We start from the raw sequence: 16,234 nt of genomic DNA, 5'->3' as shown, positions 1-16,234 counted from the left end.
ACCTGGCCACATCTGGGGAAGTTCGACCTTCCTTTCCCGCTTGCCCGGCCTCGGTGATCCCTGCGATGTTCTTGGCGCCATCCCCGCGGGTGTGAGCCGAGAGTAGCACCTGGGAATTCCCATGCCACCTCCTCCCAGCTGGCAGCTCTGCAAACACCTCCACCCCCAGCATTACGCTCAGGTCCTGGAGACAAGGAGGAGGGTTAGGAGGATCCAAACTTAGCATCTGGGAACATACTAGGGGAATCCAGTCCACTCAGACTTATGCTCTGCTCGGCTATCACACCTATGCACCCTACACTGAAAAATGAGGACATTGACTCAAAGCATCGTGATCATCTGCGTTTTATTTGCACCTCATTTGCGAGTTGTTAATTTCCAACTCAGTTCCTTCCACTCCAAGTTCCTTCTGTCCCATCTCCCTCAAATTTTCCTGATGCCCAGAAAAAAATACTAGTTGGTCTTTCCCACAGTAGGCTAAGCCCTCTCTGCAGGCCTGCCCTGTTCTCGCAAGGGACGTCTTTGTCCAAGGCTACAGTAACAGCAGGAATCCTCCTAAGGCTACACCTTGATAGCAGAGAATGCTGGAGCTTTTTACGGGGCAGAATTGATTTGTGTGTGTGTATGTGTGTGTGTGTGGCAGGGGGGTGTTACGGTGTAAGGTTAGCAGTATGCTAGGCAGAGGTGGGAAAGGCCAGTTGATGGATTCGGGAACAGGACTCTGGAGTTGGAGCCTAATCTCTGCCCTGGTGGATGCTCTCCACGTCCTTAGAGGTGAGATGGGGCCCCTCCAGCCACCACCACTGTCTCCCCAGTGATGTAGTTGGCGTCCTCAGAGCATAGGAAAGACACAGTGCCGGCACAGTCCTCTGGCTTGCCTATCCTGGGAAGCAGGGGAAAAGGAAGGGAGTAAAAATCAGGGAATGGAATTTGTTAAAGTATCAGGAAATTTTTCAGGACCAGTGAATTGTCCATAAAATAGGGCTACCATTTTCATAAGCCATTATAATTCAATAGAAGCATTAATACTGCACTCTGCAAAAACCACTATACATTATATTCATATAATATAGAGATACTTTGTTTTTTAGAGAACTCAGGACACCAAAATCCAGTTATATAGATAAACTGGCTATTTCATTCTTCAAAGAATTTGTTTCACATGTGTGCATACTATTCAAATATCAGAGAGTCTGTGAGACAGTAAATGATTTGTTTAAAATGATTCCATTTGTACAGCTTCAATTCACAGACAACTTTTTCAGGAATCTATTTTTGTCTCAAAGTCATTTTGTGAGATTGTGCTAATTCTCAGTGTTTGTATCAGTGATTGCATAGTTAGGGAACACTTTAACTGCCATAGAATGCTCTAGAGGTGGGTGGAGTGGGTACTTCAAACCTAGAAGGACTGGATTAGTGGTTCTCCATCCTAGCTACACACTGTTGTCATCTGAGAGGCTCAACTTCTCCCTCCCTCCCCTTCCCCCACTAAAGATGCCTAGGTTCTGCCTTGGACCAATTAACAGAGAATCTCTGGGAGTGAGGCTTGAGCATCTGTGTTTTCACAACTACTCAGCTGATTCTAATGTGCATCCAAGACTGAAAAGCACAGGGCCAGATCATTCACTGTGGCTCAAGGATGCCAATGCCCTGACTGATCAATGAGTTGTGGACTAGGCCTGCAGCTCATGCCTGACATGAGAATGGCTTTGGGAGCACTTGAGAGCATCTTCCTCCTCAAGGAGGCATTGCTGGTACATGTCCTTGAGGGGACAAGGTGGAGGAGCTAAAGACAAGAGAGCTCCCGGAAGCCAGAGACTGGAAAGAGGCAGAGAACTTAGAGGACAGGGAGCCAGCTGAAGATGCCTGACCTTTTGGGGGAAGAGGCTAGTTTTCTTAGGCAAGGGAAGCTTGGAGACTTTTATTTGAATTGTAGGATCATCAACCTGAACTTTGGAAACATGACTCTTTTTATTCAAGGGAAACTAAAAAAGCATGCTTTGATTTTGGTTTTGGTCCCTGATCTTAGGGACACCCAGAGGTGGAGGCAAAGACCCAGGTGTAGAGAGGAGTCAGGGCCTCCCCCAGGGCTCTGCTCTGCTGAACCTGGATGCCTCTGTGTTTGGTTTTTGCAAGGAGGCAGACTCCCTGCACACACCACTGTAGTGACGCCCTGTTCACAAACTTGTGAAGTCTGTGTGTTTGAAGTAAGGAATGGATGGCTGTGTTGTCTGTGGGACGGAGAGACGGCAAGCTATGGGCTTCGAGGGACCAGACCTTTCCATCTTTATCCCTCCTCACCCTCCCCTGTGACAGCCTTACCTTTTGATCTGCATGGCTGCTTTTATGCTCTCCAGTCTTGCCTGATCCTCCCACAACTGCAGGAAAAAGGAAAATCTCTTCCTGTGAGGGACAGTGAAAGGACAAACTGCCCGCCCTCCCATCTATTGAGAGGAAGGATGGAGAGGTGCCCCCTTCATTTCCTAGTCCTTCCCAGCTCCCAGTCACCACCCACTGGCCTCTTCTGCTCTGTTCTCTTCAGGTCCTAAGGAGGCATTTTGGTGGGTTGCTCCAGGTCTCATCCACTTAAGGAAATAGGAAATGGCCTGAGTGGAATCTGAATTCCTCAGTCTCACTGTGCACCTTAGGAAAGGATAGTGTGGGGATCTGGTCTGGACACATGGCTGCTGTGGAGGGGGAGTGTGGAAAAACCCAGGGCAGGGGATGGAAGTGCTTGGGAGCTCAGGACCCAGGAGCTGGGCTTCTCCATTGAGAAGATGCCCTTTAGAGTCCCAGTGGGATGCAAGACTCCCCTTCCTCACCACACGGCTGAAGCTAGTCTTGATGAGTCCAGGCACCAGGCAGTTCACCCGAATATTCCACTGTGCCAGTTCAATGGCCAGGTTCTTAGTGAGGCCTAGCAAAGCTGTTTTAGAAACGTTGTAAGGACCCAGGCTCTGGGGAAAGGAGAGAATGGGTTAGTCTCTTCAACTCCAGCTCATTCTTGGTTCTAAACATAATATAGAATGGGCAACTCTTGTTAAAGAGGGTCCCAGTTAGAAAACTGTCTTATGGCAAAACTGCCCCTATTTTCATTTGTGGAGGCAAGGCCTCTATTTCGTTGGAAGGTGGTGTGATTCCAAAAGGGGACACACATTTCCTAGGGTGACTGGAGGAACGGAAGGTACAGGATGGAGGAAAGGATAAAAGTAGCAGAGAAGGGGGTTCTTACAGGAAATGGGCTGTAGGCTGCGATGGAGGACACGATCACTATTGAGCCGCCTCTGAAAAAAGAACAGAATGGCCCTGCTGCCACGGACACCCTGCCCTCGACCTGCGTGGGGCCTATCGCACCCAGGCCCCCCTCCTTCCCTGTACCCTCGTTTCGCCATTTCTGGCACCACTGCCTTTGTCAGCAGGGCTGTGGCCTTCACGTTAATGTCCAGCATCTGCAATAGAAAGAAGAGGGGTAACAACATGAGGGTCTTCAGAAGGCTGCAGAAGGCAGGGTGATGGAGAGTTAGAGTGGGGTCCCTAGGATCTGTTTGTTAGGGTTGGCAGAGGTCCTAGAGATGATTTACCCAGAGCTTACAAGTGAAGACACCATGGCCCAGAGAGAGGGAGCTTTGAGAATGACAGCTAGAGAATGACACGTTTTGGGGTTTGGGTGAAAAAGAATGGAGCCTGGTTCATCTTGTTTCCTAAGTCTGATCTGACCCAGAACGGATCTGAACTCTCAAGGCTGTCTTGGACTTGAGCTGGACTGTCTTCCAGCTAGCGAGAGCCTGGGAATTGGGCTGGCTTCCTGGACCTGCCCCAGAGTGAGCCATGATTCTCAGGGAAAATGTGGCCTGACCTCAGGCACTTGGGGTTGTTCCAGCACTTTTCTGGCTTCTGAGTTAGGGAGGGAGATGCTCTTGGCCCTCCAGGATCGACTGTCTGGCTGGATACTTATTGGCAAATGGAATCATGAGGAGGCACTATTGGGGGAGCTGGGACATAATCTAAAATCAAAACTGTACATCTGTAATTTAAAACAAATTCATCTATGGCTGATTCATATCAATGTATGACAAAACCCACTGAAATGTTGTGAAGTAATTAGCCTCCAACTAATAAAAAAATAATAATAAAAAAAAAATAAAACAAATTCATGAACCTTGTTTACATTGTTCCAGGCACTGCTGGGATAGTCCCCTCCCATTCTCCCCATGCAACTGCTTATTTTGAAAAATTTCACTCTTACAGATAAGTTGAAATAGAAGGACAAGGAATATCTGGATATCCTTTAACTACATTCACCAGTTGTTCAAATTTTGTGCCATTTGCCCTAACTATGTGCTTATGCAGCTTTTTCCTTACCCTTGGAAGGTAAGTTGCAGACATTATAATACTGCATCTCTAAATGCTTTAGCATTATTTCCAAATAATAAGGATGCTCTTACACATCACCATTCATTATCACACTCAAGAAATTTAACATTGATAATCATGATTTTACTTAATATACTGTCCATAAAAAATCTTCCCCAATTGTCCCCCAAATGTCCTTATTTTAAAAGTCCAGGGCTCAATCAAGGATCAACCACTGCATTTAGATTTGATGTATTATGATATTAAAAAAAAAAAGCCAACTAGAAAGAAAAATTACTCAGTTTATAACTGATTTTCATGTGGTCCCTATTCAGACTGCTCATGAAAGATGTTTCTCTGCTTTAAAGAATATCAATCAGGAACTGACTCACTGAAGACCATTTCGGCACTTTGGTCTCTATGTCTGTGGAACACTGATAAACAAACTAGAATATTTTAGTATCCTTAAACTTCAGTGTTGAGAAATTATTGATGACATCAGGGTAAAAGGCAAAACCACGGGAGATCATAAAAAATTTAACATTTCCAAATCATGTGGGAGTATTAACCTTAGTAAACAAAGACAAATCTTTCAATTAAGGCTTTATAATTAAAGAATGTAGGTATGTGATATACATTATAAATATAATGTAATTATACCCCTCACATGAAAACCAATATTCTGTTCCTTGAATTCAGACATCTGGATCTCAGATGTTCTTGACATTGGAGTTAAAAATGAAAGAATGCAAGTCTTTTTCAAAGGCTGAATGTCATAAAGCGGCAACTTAGTTCATTTCACTAGAATTGATATTTCACTTAACTAGCAGCTATTAAAGTTTTCCAACTAATGAAAAATCATTTGTTTTTGGCAGCTGAGAGGGGGAAGGGTGGTGTGTAAGTCTGAGTGTACTAGTTATTGGCATATTAGCTGCCATGCCTGCTGAAAATAAACCAGGAAGAAGAGCTTGGATAACCCCCCCATGGTAGAGGGGAAAGAGCTGGGGGAGGGAAGCAGAAGACAATTAGCAAGGAGTCAATGAAAGCAAAATTGTGGAGAAGCAGAAATGAAAGAGAAAGACAGGGACAAAGGAAGCCCCCCACCTCCATGTGCCCTTACCAGGCGCACTGCAGGTGTGTGGCAAATTGCAAGGATTCCTCACATTTACACTGCACTTGACAAGTGCATTCTAAAAGCAGACTGGTGTGTGCCATCTTCTGAGGCCCACCCCCTGCTGCTCTCATCCTTTCTTACCTTGTCCCACACCTCCTCGGTGACATCCATCAAGCTTCCAATGAAAGGGTTGACGGCAGCATTGGAGATCAGGATGTCCACGCCGCCATGAAGCTTCACAGCCTAGAGAGGAGGAAGATCTGAATTAGGGTTACAGGACAGTAAGTTCAGTTCAGTTCAGTTCAGCCGCTCAGTCGTGTCCGACTCTTTGCGACCCCATGAACCTCAGCATGCCAGGCCTCTCTGTCCATCACCAGCTCCCAGAGTTTACCCAAACTCATGTCCATTGAGTCGGTGATGCCATCTAACCATCTCATCCTCTGTTGTCCCCTTTTCCTCCTGCCTTCAATCTTTCCCAACTCCAGGTTCCTATGCAATACTGCTGTTTACAGCATCGGACCTTGCTTCTATCACCAGTCACATCCACAACTGGGTGTTGTTTTTGCTTTGGCTCCATCCCTTCATTCTTTCTGGAGTTATTTCTCCACTGATCTCCAGTAGCATATTGAGCACCTACTGACCTGGGGAGTTCATCTTTTAGTGTCCTATCTTTTTGCCTTTTCATACAGGACAGTAAAGGAGGTGCATTTATCAATATTGGTAAAGAGTTCCTTCTTAGGGACAGTTGTCAAAACGAACTCTTTTCCTTAAAACATTTTCTCTTCAAAAGCACCCCAAGCTCTGCTGTTGTTGTTCAGTCACTAAATAGTGTCCAACTCTTACAATCCTGAGGACTCTAACCTGCCAGGCTCCTCTGTACGTGGGATTTCCCAGGTAAGAATCCTGGAATGGGTTGCCATTTCCTTCTCCAGGGGATCGAACCTGCATCTCTTGCATTGGCAGAGGGATTCTCTACCACTGAGTCACTAGGGAAGCCCCAAGCTCTACTGCTAAAACATTTAAGGTTGTCTCATTTCTTTTTTTTTTAAATTTTATTTGCATTTATTTTCTGCGGCATTTATTCCCGGGCCATAAGTTTTTGTTTCTTCAGTTTCTTCTGGGATATCTTTTTCTTCTGTGCAACCTCCTCCTCTGGTTTAGGAACAATCTGTTCTTTTTCAGTAAGGATCATTTCAATGTGGCAGGGAGAGCTCATGTAGGGGTTGATCCGACCGTGAGCTCTGTAAGTCCTGCGCCGCATCTTGGGGGCTTTGTTCACTTGGATGTGCTCAATGACCAGAGAATCAACATCTAAGCCCTTAAGCTCAGCATTACTCTCTGCATTTTTGAACATGTGTAGTAAAAATTCAGCACTCTTTTTGGGCCACCGACCCTGCGACCAGCCCCACTGTTTGGCCTGTGCACACCTACCAACTCCACCATTGTAACGACGGAATGGCACACATTGCTTCTTTAAAGTGACATCTTTCAGATACTTGGTGGCTTTTCGAATATGCATACCCTTTATGGCCTGGGCAGTTTCACGAGTATTCTTAAAGTGAACACGAAGATTTGAACCTCTTGATTTGCATGATTTTGTGGGGTTTTCTGGGTCGAGTGAATAGTGCACCATTTTTAGGGGTCAGCTCAGGCCGCTTACCGGAAAAAAGTGTTTCATTTCTTTTGCAATCTCTTCTTCCTGCTCCCACTTCTTCTAAGACTGTCACTGATCCTTTCTCTTTTGACTTTCCCTTTGGGAACTCCTTTATTCTCATGGCCTCAGCTTTCACCTCAAAATCCATTTCTAGACCCTACCTCTTTTATCCTAACCCCATTTCTCCAAGTGCTTACTGTCCAGTTTCCCTTGAATGAGTTACCATTACTCAAACTCAGCCTGTCCACATGTACCTGAATGGAAAAATGAGTTTAAGTAGACCCACAGAAAGTTGCCACTGGGAGGGCCTTTGAGATCATCTCGCCCAATGTCCTCATGCTAAAGGTGATAAAACTGAAGTTCAGGGAAGTTAATTTCTCAAGGTCATATAGCTCAGGAATGACATATCAGGACCGGCTAAGAGCAGGAGTTCTGCTCATTGAGTCTTTGGAGAGATGATATGCTCAGGGCACAAGGGTTAGTGGTGGCAGAATTGACTCTAATTGAGCTAATTCATAAGAGTCCTCCAAAAGTGAGTTGGGGGTCACTATGAAACCGGCTGGGCTTCCCTTGTAGCTCAGTTGGTGAAGAATCTGCCTGCAGTGCAGGAGACCCAGGTTCGATCCCTGGGTTGGGAAGATCCCCTGGAGAAGGAAATGGCAACCCACTCCAGTATCCAGGAGGGCCACGATGGAGGAGACGCCGGTCTGGGCTTAAAGCAGTTCCATGCTCAGTTATGATGCCTTTTTCTCCCCTCCCCCACCTCCTGCTTTTATTTTTGGGGGCTGGAGGCATGGAAGATTCAAGGCAGAAACTGAGATTTAAACTGGGAAAACCAAGAGAGCCAACATCTAACCTCCTTAATAAACTGTAAGTAGGTGGTGAAGGCATGCAATGGAGTAACGAATAGCCAAACAGTCTTTCTGCCAGCATTCTGCCACTGGGCAAACAGACTTCACATTTGCCCAGACCTGGCAATTTTGATGCCTTGGGCAAGCGGCACTAAATGGGCCCTCAGTCAACTTTGTGCTTCCCGATTTGGCACACGGAGGGGTGTTATTAACAATGTGTACCATCTGCTAACTCCTGTTTTTAACTAATTATTCTTGCTAACTAGGTGCTAAGCTCAGTTGCTTCCACACTGCTGAGGGCGATGCCTGGGCTGTCAACACGTAAATTTAACACATGTTAAGATCACATAATCTTTGCAAAACCTGTATCAGTACTCTCCCGCACTGTCTAAATTTTGGCATCCAGGTCACCTGCCTCGCTCTGTGTAAGTCTCAAGGAAAACGCAGGATGCGTCAGAAAGTGATGCGTGCTGGGCCGAGTGCAGATGTGTTAGGGGTGGGGAGCCAGCGGACTGTCGCAGAATCGCCTGGAGCGCTCTTCCGGTTGGTCTGTGCATCCCGTCCCCTTCTCCTTCTAGGCCTATCATCACAGAGAGGAGAGCAGGCTGGCTTTTGACTGAACAGAGACAGAGAACTGTGGAAGATTAATGGCAAATTTGCTATGACCACCCAGGTGTCTTCTAAGGCTTGCTCTAAATTGTGTGATTGCTACCCTAAAGTGGTTAAGAGTTGCTTGCTCTGTGTTCGGACAGGTCTATTTTTTTTTTTTTTTTAAGTAGAATCAAGTGGAGAAGTGGCTGATCTGGTTTCAGCTCATGCTGCCTTTGAGAAGCTTCAAGGTGCAGCTTAGGAGGCCACTGGGGAATAACCATGCTCAGGGCAGCAGCTTCCCCCATCACAGGCTAGTGGCTGGCCATAGGCAGGACACATCTCAAACTGCCAACAAGTATCCTATCATTCTCCTCTCGACACTGGTCTTTCAACTACTCGAGAGTCAATTTTGATTCATCCTTCCTGGTCCCATTTCTTGACACCAGCCAGGGGGAGAAAAATTTGGTTGGTTCCCACTAAACATCTCTTAGGCACATCTATTCTGGTCTTACTGCCACAGCTGTAGACCCAAGTGACAGTGTCAGCTTCCTCACCAATGTTCTTGCCCAGAGTCTTCTTTTCTCCAATATATCCTTCCTACCAGTGCCAGATTATTGTTCTTTAGTAATTATTTCCACCTTGCTCAAAATCTCACATGGCTTATTTCCTCCAAGAATGTCTAAACTCCTTTGGGAGGCCATGGAGGCCCATGTCCCTCCATGCCCCTTCCCACCTGACCCATTTCCTACCAGGGCTCCCGAGCCTGTGCTCTCACACTGTGGGTTCACAGAGAGCACACCCTCCTCCCTTCCTTGGCTATCTGCTCATTTTGCAGGATCATTTGGGATCCTGGCCCTATGCCATCTGCCTACTCCCACCCACTCCTCAAAGTCTAGCTCAAACCCCACTTCTGGGTCAGAGCTGCAAGATGGGCAAAGGAGACCTGGTGAGGGTCCAGAAGTCACATTCCCAGCAGGATTTTGACATTAAGTGGCCATGTACATTTCACATGGCCACTAGTTGGCCCAGGATCCCAGCTGGCTCCCACCCTGAGGATCAAGGTCTCAGGCTCTGTCCAGCAGAGATGGCAGAGGTGGCCAGGCATGGTGGCTTTCTTGGACCCACAACTGACTCTCTCCAATGCACATTTGAGCATCTGCCAAGCGACTCCTGACAAATGGAATAACCTATGCTGTCTACTATGCCACTGTCTACAATTGTTTCATGCCCTCCTTGTCTAAGATTACCCAAATTATTTCCATTGCTTTTCATTCTGTTAGCACAGTATCTTTGGCTTCCCATCCTTGGATAGATTTTTCCTGCCACTCCAAGAAATGAAGGGTGTGCCCTGAGCCTAGGAAAGAGTGGCCTCCTTTGTAAGATGTTCACCTGCAAGACTGGTGCCACCAACTCTCGACACTGGCTTAGCCACTTCCTTTGAGACTAAAGTCTAAGAGGGCATCTAAGGCCTGACCTGGTAGGAAAATGCTTGGTAGTCTGGAGGTAGCTTGGCTTCCCTGGTGGCTGAGATGGTAAAGAATCTACCTGTAATGCAGGAGACCTGGGTTAGATCTCTGGGTCAGGAAAATCCCCTGGAGAAGAGAATGGCTAGGCACTCCAGTATTCTTACCTGGAGAATTCCACAGATGGAGGAGTCTGGTGGGCTACAGTCCATGGGATCATAAAAGTTGGACATGACTGACTAACATAAACACACAGGTAGCTGGTAAGTCTGGGTTGGCTCACACCTCTTCCCTTACTAGTTGTGGGACCTGGGGTGTTGTTCCAGCTTTCTGAACCATTCTTTAAACAGGGAGCATAGTCCTGCCCTTGCTTGGGTTGTTGTTTGGAGGTAACCTGTGAAAGGCTTGAGACAAAGTGAATGGCACACAGTAGGTGGTTGAAAAATAATGGGCTGCCTCCTGTAGGTTCCTGGGCACTCAACTTTATAAACTGAAAAAACAGGGGATTGATTGTTTCTTAGCTTATAGTGGGAATGCCTATTTACCCTTCTCATCTGCCCAATTAGACTGGAAGCTACTGGAGAGCCAGGACCAGCTGGAGTTTTTGGGGCACCCCAAGGCACAATGCAGGGTAGAAACAGTAGAGTGTTTTTTGGTTCTCTGACTGAGATGGGCTGATTCTCGGAGACAGAACAGAAAGGCACACATAAAAATGTGCTGGTGGACTGGTGTGGGTATGCAGAATGCACTATTTTATTTTAGTTAACAGTGCTGGTTTGGATTACACCCATGTTGTCCAGGAAAGCCAGCTCAGGCTGCCTCCCATCTGCTATCTCATGGTTCTGGACCCGTATCCTTGCTGCTTACCGTGGCCACCAGCCGCTCCCGGTCCTCAGCCTTCCCTACATGGCACACGGTGCCCGTCACGCTCAGCCCCTCCCCTTGCAGCGTTGCCACTGCCCGGTCCACATTCTGCTGCTTCCGGCTGCTGACCACCACATGGGCCCCGTCCTGGGCCAGACGCCGGGCGATGGCAAAACCGATCCTGTGGGCAGAGAGAGATAAGGACTTTTAAGCCTGGTACAGGAAGAGGGTGAAAGCATGGGCTCTTATGTCAGGCTGCCTGGGCTTTGAATTCCAGCTCTTTCTGTAGGACCTCCACGTGTTAGGATTAATGGCACAGCCATTACCATACAGAGGGACATGCTTAGCATCTTTTTGGCAATGGTTTACTATTTTTATTATGGTTTTGGCCCTCAGTCTAGTTTCCCAGGAAGTGATAACACCTTCCACAGGTGTTATCCACCATGGGTCACAGGCTCCATACCCTATAGGGACTGAGGGGAGAGAGAAATGAGTTAGGGGTATAGCAAGCAGCAGTGATTTCCATGATTGGAGAGTCTCTCTCAGAAAAGCCTCTATCCCTAAATACTTTCCTTAGTACAGTAGTCTACATCATCTCAATATTCTATTGTTAGTTATGTTTTGGGGTATATATGAAACTGGGGGTTTCTGATTCAGTCAGTTCAGTTCAGTTGCTTGGTCATGTCTCTTTGTGACCCCATGGACTGCAGCACACCAGGCCTTCCTGTCCATCACCAACTCCCGGAGTTTACTCAAACTCATGTCCATTGAGTCAGTGATGCCATCCAACCACCTCATCCTCTGTCTTCCCCTTCTCCTCCCGCCTTCAATCTTTCTCAGCATCAGAACTGAACTGAGTTATGTTTTGGGGTACATATAAAATTGGGGGTGTCTGGTCACAAACATAAATTTTTTATGTTCATAGGAGAAAGAGTTACACATTAAAAAAAAAATAATCTATCTGGCTATATGGGTCTTCGTGGGTCCATGTGGGATCTAGTTCCCTGACCAGGGATTGAACCTGGGCCTCCTGCATTGAGAGCATGGAGTCTTAGCCAGGGACCTCCAGGGAAGCCCCCAGGGTTACACATTTTGCACTTGTTAGCCATTAGGCTTCCCCAATTATATATATTCTAGTTTTGTGAAGAGCTGGCATGTAGCAGGGGTCTGTGGGAATGAGAAACAGGGGTTGGTAAGAAACAGGCTGGGCACGGGAGTTTAGTTTACTGAACTAAACAAGAATCTGGACACATGACTTGCGTCCCCTCTAGGGAAGGGGCAAAGTTCTGTGAGACTCCTGGGGATGCCACAGCGGGGTGTCTGGAACATTTCCACAGTCGGTGTAGGCAGTCTATAGGGTGTTTGGAATCTGGACTGTCTTGGACTTCTGGCCTCCGGTCTTCCCAGACTCTAGGTGGAGCCAGTTGATTGGGGCGGCCCAGAACCCCAGGAGACAGGATAGACGGGGTGGGGTGAGGGGAAGCAGCAAGGCGGCAGACGCAGCAGTGACAAGAGAGCTGGCAACTCCAACGGTGGGGGGAGCGGAATCCGAAGGGGGCTGCAGGCCAACCACGTGGTGCCTTTCTTCCAGGGTCAACTCTGGCCACACGGGAGGACTGAAGAGAGGGCGCGGGAGGCCAAGGACAGGGGGTAGTACATGTTTGCACACAACGGGGGACTCCCGAGACGCGGGCTTGGGCACTCACCCGTCAGTGGAGGCCGTTACTAGGGCCACCTTATTCGCCAGCGGGTTCCGGCGCGCCACCCCGGAGCTTGCCATCCGGACCGACTTCCACGACCGTGCGCAGGCACCCAGTAGCAGTCCCACCTTCAGCATGGCCCCGGCCGGTTCAGGGTTCTGCACCGCCCAGGGGAGGTGACAGTGGGGCAGGGCGAGGGGCAGGGCGAAGGGTGACTCGCCGCCTACTCGGCGGCCCGCTCCCCTCCCAGCTCCCCGCTCCTGGCTCCCGGCTCCCGGCACGCCGCTCCCCGGAAGCCCTAGAGCAGGACTGCTCGTCCGGCTCCGCGCGGCCCCTTGGCCAGGGGAGCCGGCCGTGGCCGAGAGCGCCCCCTGCCGTTTGTGGCCGCCGCGCCCCTAGATCCCCTGCTCGCCCGGGGGCGGGGGGCGGGCGGCGGGGGGCGGGGGTGCCGGTGCTGTCGGTCCCGGTTCCCTATAGGGCCCTCCTCACCTCGGGGAGCTCGTAGACTTCCTTGTCCTCCCGCTCCTCCTCACACATCTGCTTGCCCACGTCAGTTCTTGGGACAGAGGGGACTTTAACTGTTTGCTTTTGCTTCCTAGAACTTCAAGGTGCGTTTTGTTTTCCAAGAAAGTCTGGGTCCACGTTTGTGATAGCCCAGAGAAGGGCAGATGTTTTGAGATTGCTCATGGGGGTGAGGCCCGTGGTCCCCAGGGGGCTCACCTCCTGAGGGTCTCAGGGGAGCCTGGAGGAGCCTAGGAGAGACACCTAATGGAGAGGAGCAGGGCTAAGCCCGCACTGCCCTTCACTCTGGCTCAAGTTCTCCTCCATCCCCATAGGCCTGGAGGGCAGACTCTGATCACCAGGGGTAACCAGTGTGCAGAATTAAAGATCCTGACCTGACAGGATCTCTTATATCCTCCACTCTAGAGGACTTCTCTAGGCCTAAGTGGTAGCAAGGAAGCTAGAGGGTCCCCTAACCAGTGGTGGAAATTCAGAGCACTCAGGAGCACTCAAGTTCTCTATAATCACTGTGTCCCCAGGTCTTAGCCTCCATCCTAGTTCAATAAATATTTGTTGAATGTAAAAGCATTTTTATAAACTTTGAACTACTAAACACATAGTAATTATTGCCACCATAGAGTAATTATTGCTGCCACAGGCCAGGCTCTCCGTCTGTAAGCTGAGGGTGCTGGGATAGATGATAGATAAGGTCCTCTCCAGCTATAAATTCTGTGCCCTAGACTTCAGCCTCCACTTCTGCCAAGTGGGCTGAAATGATCTCCCTCCCGGGTTTCTGGGAGAATTAATAAATCTGGATCACTTATGATACACTGAAGAAAGGCCCCGACAGACCCAGTGTCAGCATCTGAATTGGTTTAACCCTGTGGCCTCCAAATGCCAGCCTGAGAAGTTGTGCAGATCCAAGGCTAAGTTTTCACTAGTTCAAGGCAAAAAAAATGAAAATACCATGTTTCATAAAGCTAAGATTATTTAATTTAACAGATAGTCCTTTATTCTGTGATATGCTTTTGCTCTTTTTTTTTTTTTTTTGGTGTTAGTCTTTTTGTTAAGAGAAGATGATGAAAGCAGATGGGTAGGTTGAGAAAAAGGTTGTTAGTTGGTGAAATCACCAGTCTGGCAACCTGATGTCAATCCCTACAATTAGAGGAGAGAAAATCCTGGTCTGTGAAATTTAGTTCCGGGGATTGCTGTTTAACAGAATTCATACTTGCTAAAGGTTCAGGTAGTATATGTGTAGCTCAGCTAAGCAGCCAAAAAGATTTCAGCATCTAAAAGTGTATGAGTAGTGAATGATATAACAAGCATGCATTGGATTTATAGTTTATTCCTCAATCGAGATGTTATACAGCTGTGATATTCAGCACATCTGGATGAGATAAGAGAGCTTGAGTCTAATTTTCCCCATGTGCTGGGGGAAACTGACTGACTGGTGCCCCTCAGTCTGAACCTCATGAATTATTGACAACAGAGGCTGGATAGCATGACACTCCTCTTCCTCCTGACCTGTTCAGAGCTAATGCACTGTGGGAACCCTTCCCAGGGCTTGCCACCTGCCCTTGGGGCTGGGGGAGGGGATTTAGGAGGACTGAAGCAGAGCCTCTCAGGGCTTTGGCTCAAAGGGATAGGCCTGTAAGGCATATTTGGTCTCTCTCCACTTCCTGTCCAGAGGTGAGCAGCCAGATCCAGGGGTTGAGATTGGTGGGGGTGGGGGGTAGGGTGGGGGGAGGCTGAGGGAGGTCACACCCCAAAGAGCAAAACGTTTGAGGGCCTTCTCTCATGGTCCAGTGGTTAAGATCTGCCTTAAGATACCACAAGCCTCGGGGCAACTAAGCCCTTGTGCCACAACTACTGAGCCTACATGCTCTAGAGCCCATGCTCCGCAACAAGAGAAGCCCTCTCAAAGAGCGAAGGGTTTGGGGAAAGGAGAATTCTGGGCTGGGAGCTCATGAACGCACATAGCCTCCTTGTCTGGGCGGGGGCGATATTTGGCCTCCAGAGAATGCCGGAGATATTGGGGGGGAATCTGTGAACAGAAAAATGTAGAAGGAAAGCAAGAAGGGTGGGAGTCTTCAGCTTCTACCAGTCATCAAGCTGGTTTGTTGGAGAAGAGGGTAGGAAATTTTGGGGGAAAATACATATGTGTGTAGGAGTCTCTTTTAAGTGGGGATTTGAATAGGTAGTGGGGTGTTTCTTATATGGAGGTGGGACCATCTGCAGATCTTGAGGAGATGCCTCTGTGACAGAGGACTGCACTCTCATCTTCCTCAAAGGCTGACTGTAGTCCGGAAGGAGTTCACCTGGGGTGGAATTCAAGTCCTGCATCTTGCTATAGCTATTCCATGTTGGTTATTGACTCATCATCTCTGACACAAGTCAGGCTCGTGTGGTGTGGGAGGACTGTGTGATAACAGTGACTTTTATTGAACACTTACTAAGTGCTGGCAACTGTTGGGTGCTTTTTGTAAATTTTATTGAATATGTCTAATCCAGTGAAGTAGGCAATTTTATTTCCATATGTGAAATCAAAATGAGTCATGACAACCTGACCTGCTGTCAGTGTTGAATAGCTACTCTTAATTTTTTTGACGTTAGAGAATGACAGTTTTCTTGGAAATTAATTTTCTCTAAATTGGAATTTTATTTTCTGCATCAATGCATTTTTGTTCTAATCATTGAAATATCTATTTTTTAAGTTACAAAAATAACACATGTTCACAATTTTTAAAAGAGACACAAGGTTATAGAGTGAAAAGTAAAAAAGAAATTCTTCCCTATGCTTCTTTTACCTGCTCCCCCTATAGCTCTTGGTCTTGTGTATCCTTCTAGAAGTTTCCTAGGCATTTACATGCATATTTTCCCTTAAACGTTTCCCATGAATGAAATAGCAGTACACATAATGTCCTTCAAATTGCTTGTTTCTCTTCTTTCTTCTTTTCCCCCACTTCTCTCTTTGATTTCTTAAAATACATTCTTGGCGATTGTTCTGAGTAGTTCACAATAGTCCCCTTTATTCTGTCTCTCCCTTTTAAAAATAGCTAGAAGATATTCCATTGTGTGGATATTCCATAATTTATTTAGCCAGTCTCCCACCGAAGAACATTTAAATAGCTTCCAGTGTTTTG

The 16,234-nt window shown here is 47.5% G+C and overlaps 2 protein-coding genes across 2 annotated transcripts; both read right to left on the bottom strand.

The window, feature by feature from the left end:
- Positions 1–329: 329 nt before the first annotated feature.
- LOC122705043 (dehydrogenase/reductase SDR family member 4) lies at positions 330–12,929 on the bottom strand. The gene is made up of 8 exons (XM_043920253.1): positions 12,597–12,929; positions 10,894–11,071; positions 5,609–5,710; positions 3,379–3,449; positions 3,233–3,284; positions 2,823–2,957; positions 2,323–2,378; positions 330–883 (listed from the first exon to the last, which is right to left on the bottom strand). The coding sequence occupies exons 1-8, from the start codon at positions 12,725–12,727 to the stop codon at positions 769–771; spliced, it is 840 nt and encodes a 279-aa protein (XP_043776188.1). The 5' UTR covers positions 12,728–12,929; the 3' UTR covers positions 330–768.
- On the bottom strand, positions 6,546–10,129 carry LOC122705046 (60S ribosomal protein L17-like). Its single transcript, XM_043920255.1, has 2 exons — positions 10,125–10,129; positions 6,546–7,075 (listed from the first exon to the last, which is right to left on the bottom strand). The coding sequence occupies exon 2, from the start codon at positions 6,984–6,986 to the stop codon at positions 6,546–6,548; it is 441 nt and encodes a 146-aa protein (XP_043776190.1). The 5' UTR covers positions 6,987–7,075; positions 10,125–10,129.
- Positions 12,930–16,234: the final 3,305 nt, after the last annotated feature.

This window comes from Cervus elaphus, chromosome 12, assembly GCF_910594005.1.
Source record: "Cervus elaphus chromosome 12, mCerEla1.1, whole genome shotgun sequence".
Lineage (NCBI taxonomy): Eukaryota > Metazoa > Chordata > Mammalia > Artiodactyla > Cervidae > Cervus > Cervus elaphus.
Note: the sequence above shows the minus strand (reverse complement) of the source record. Positions and strands in the feature narration are given on the sequence as shown.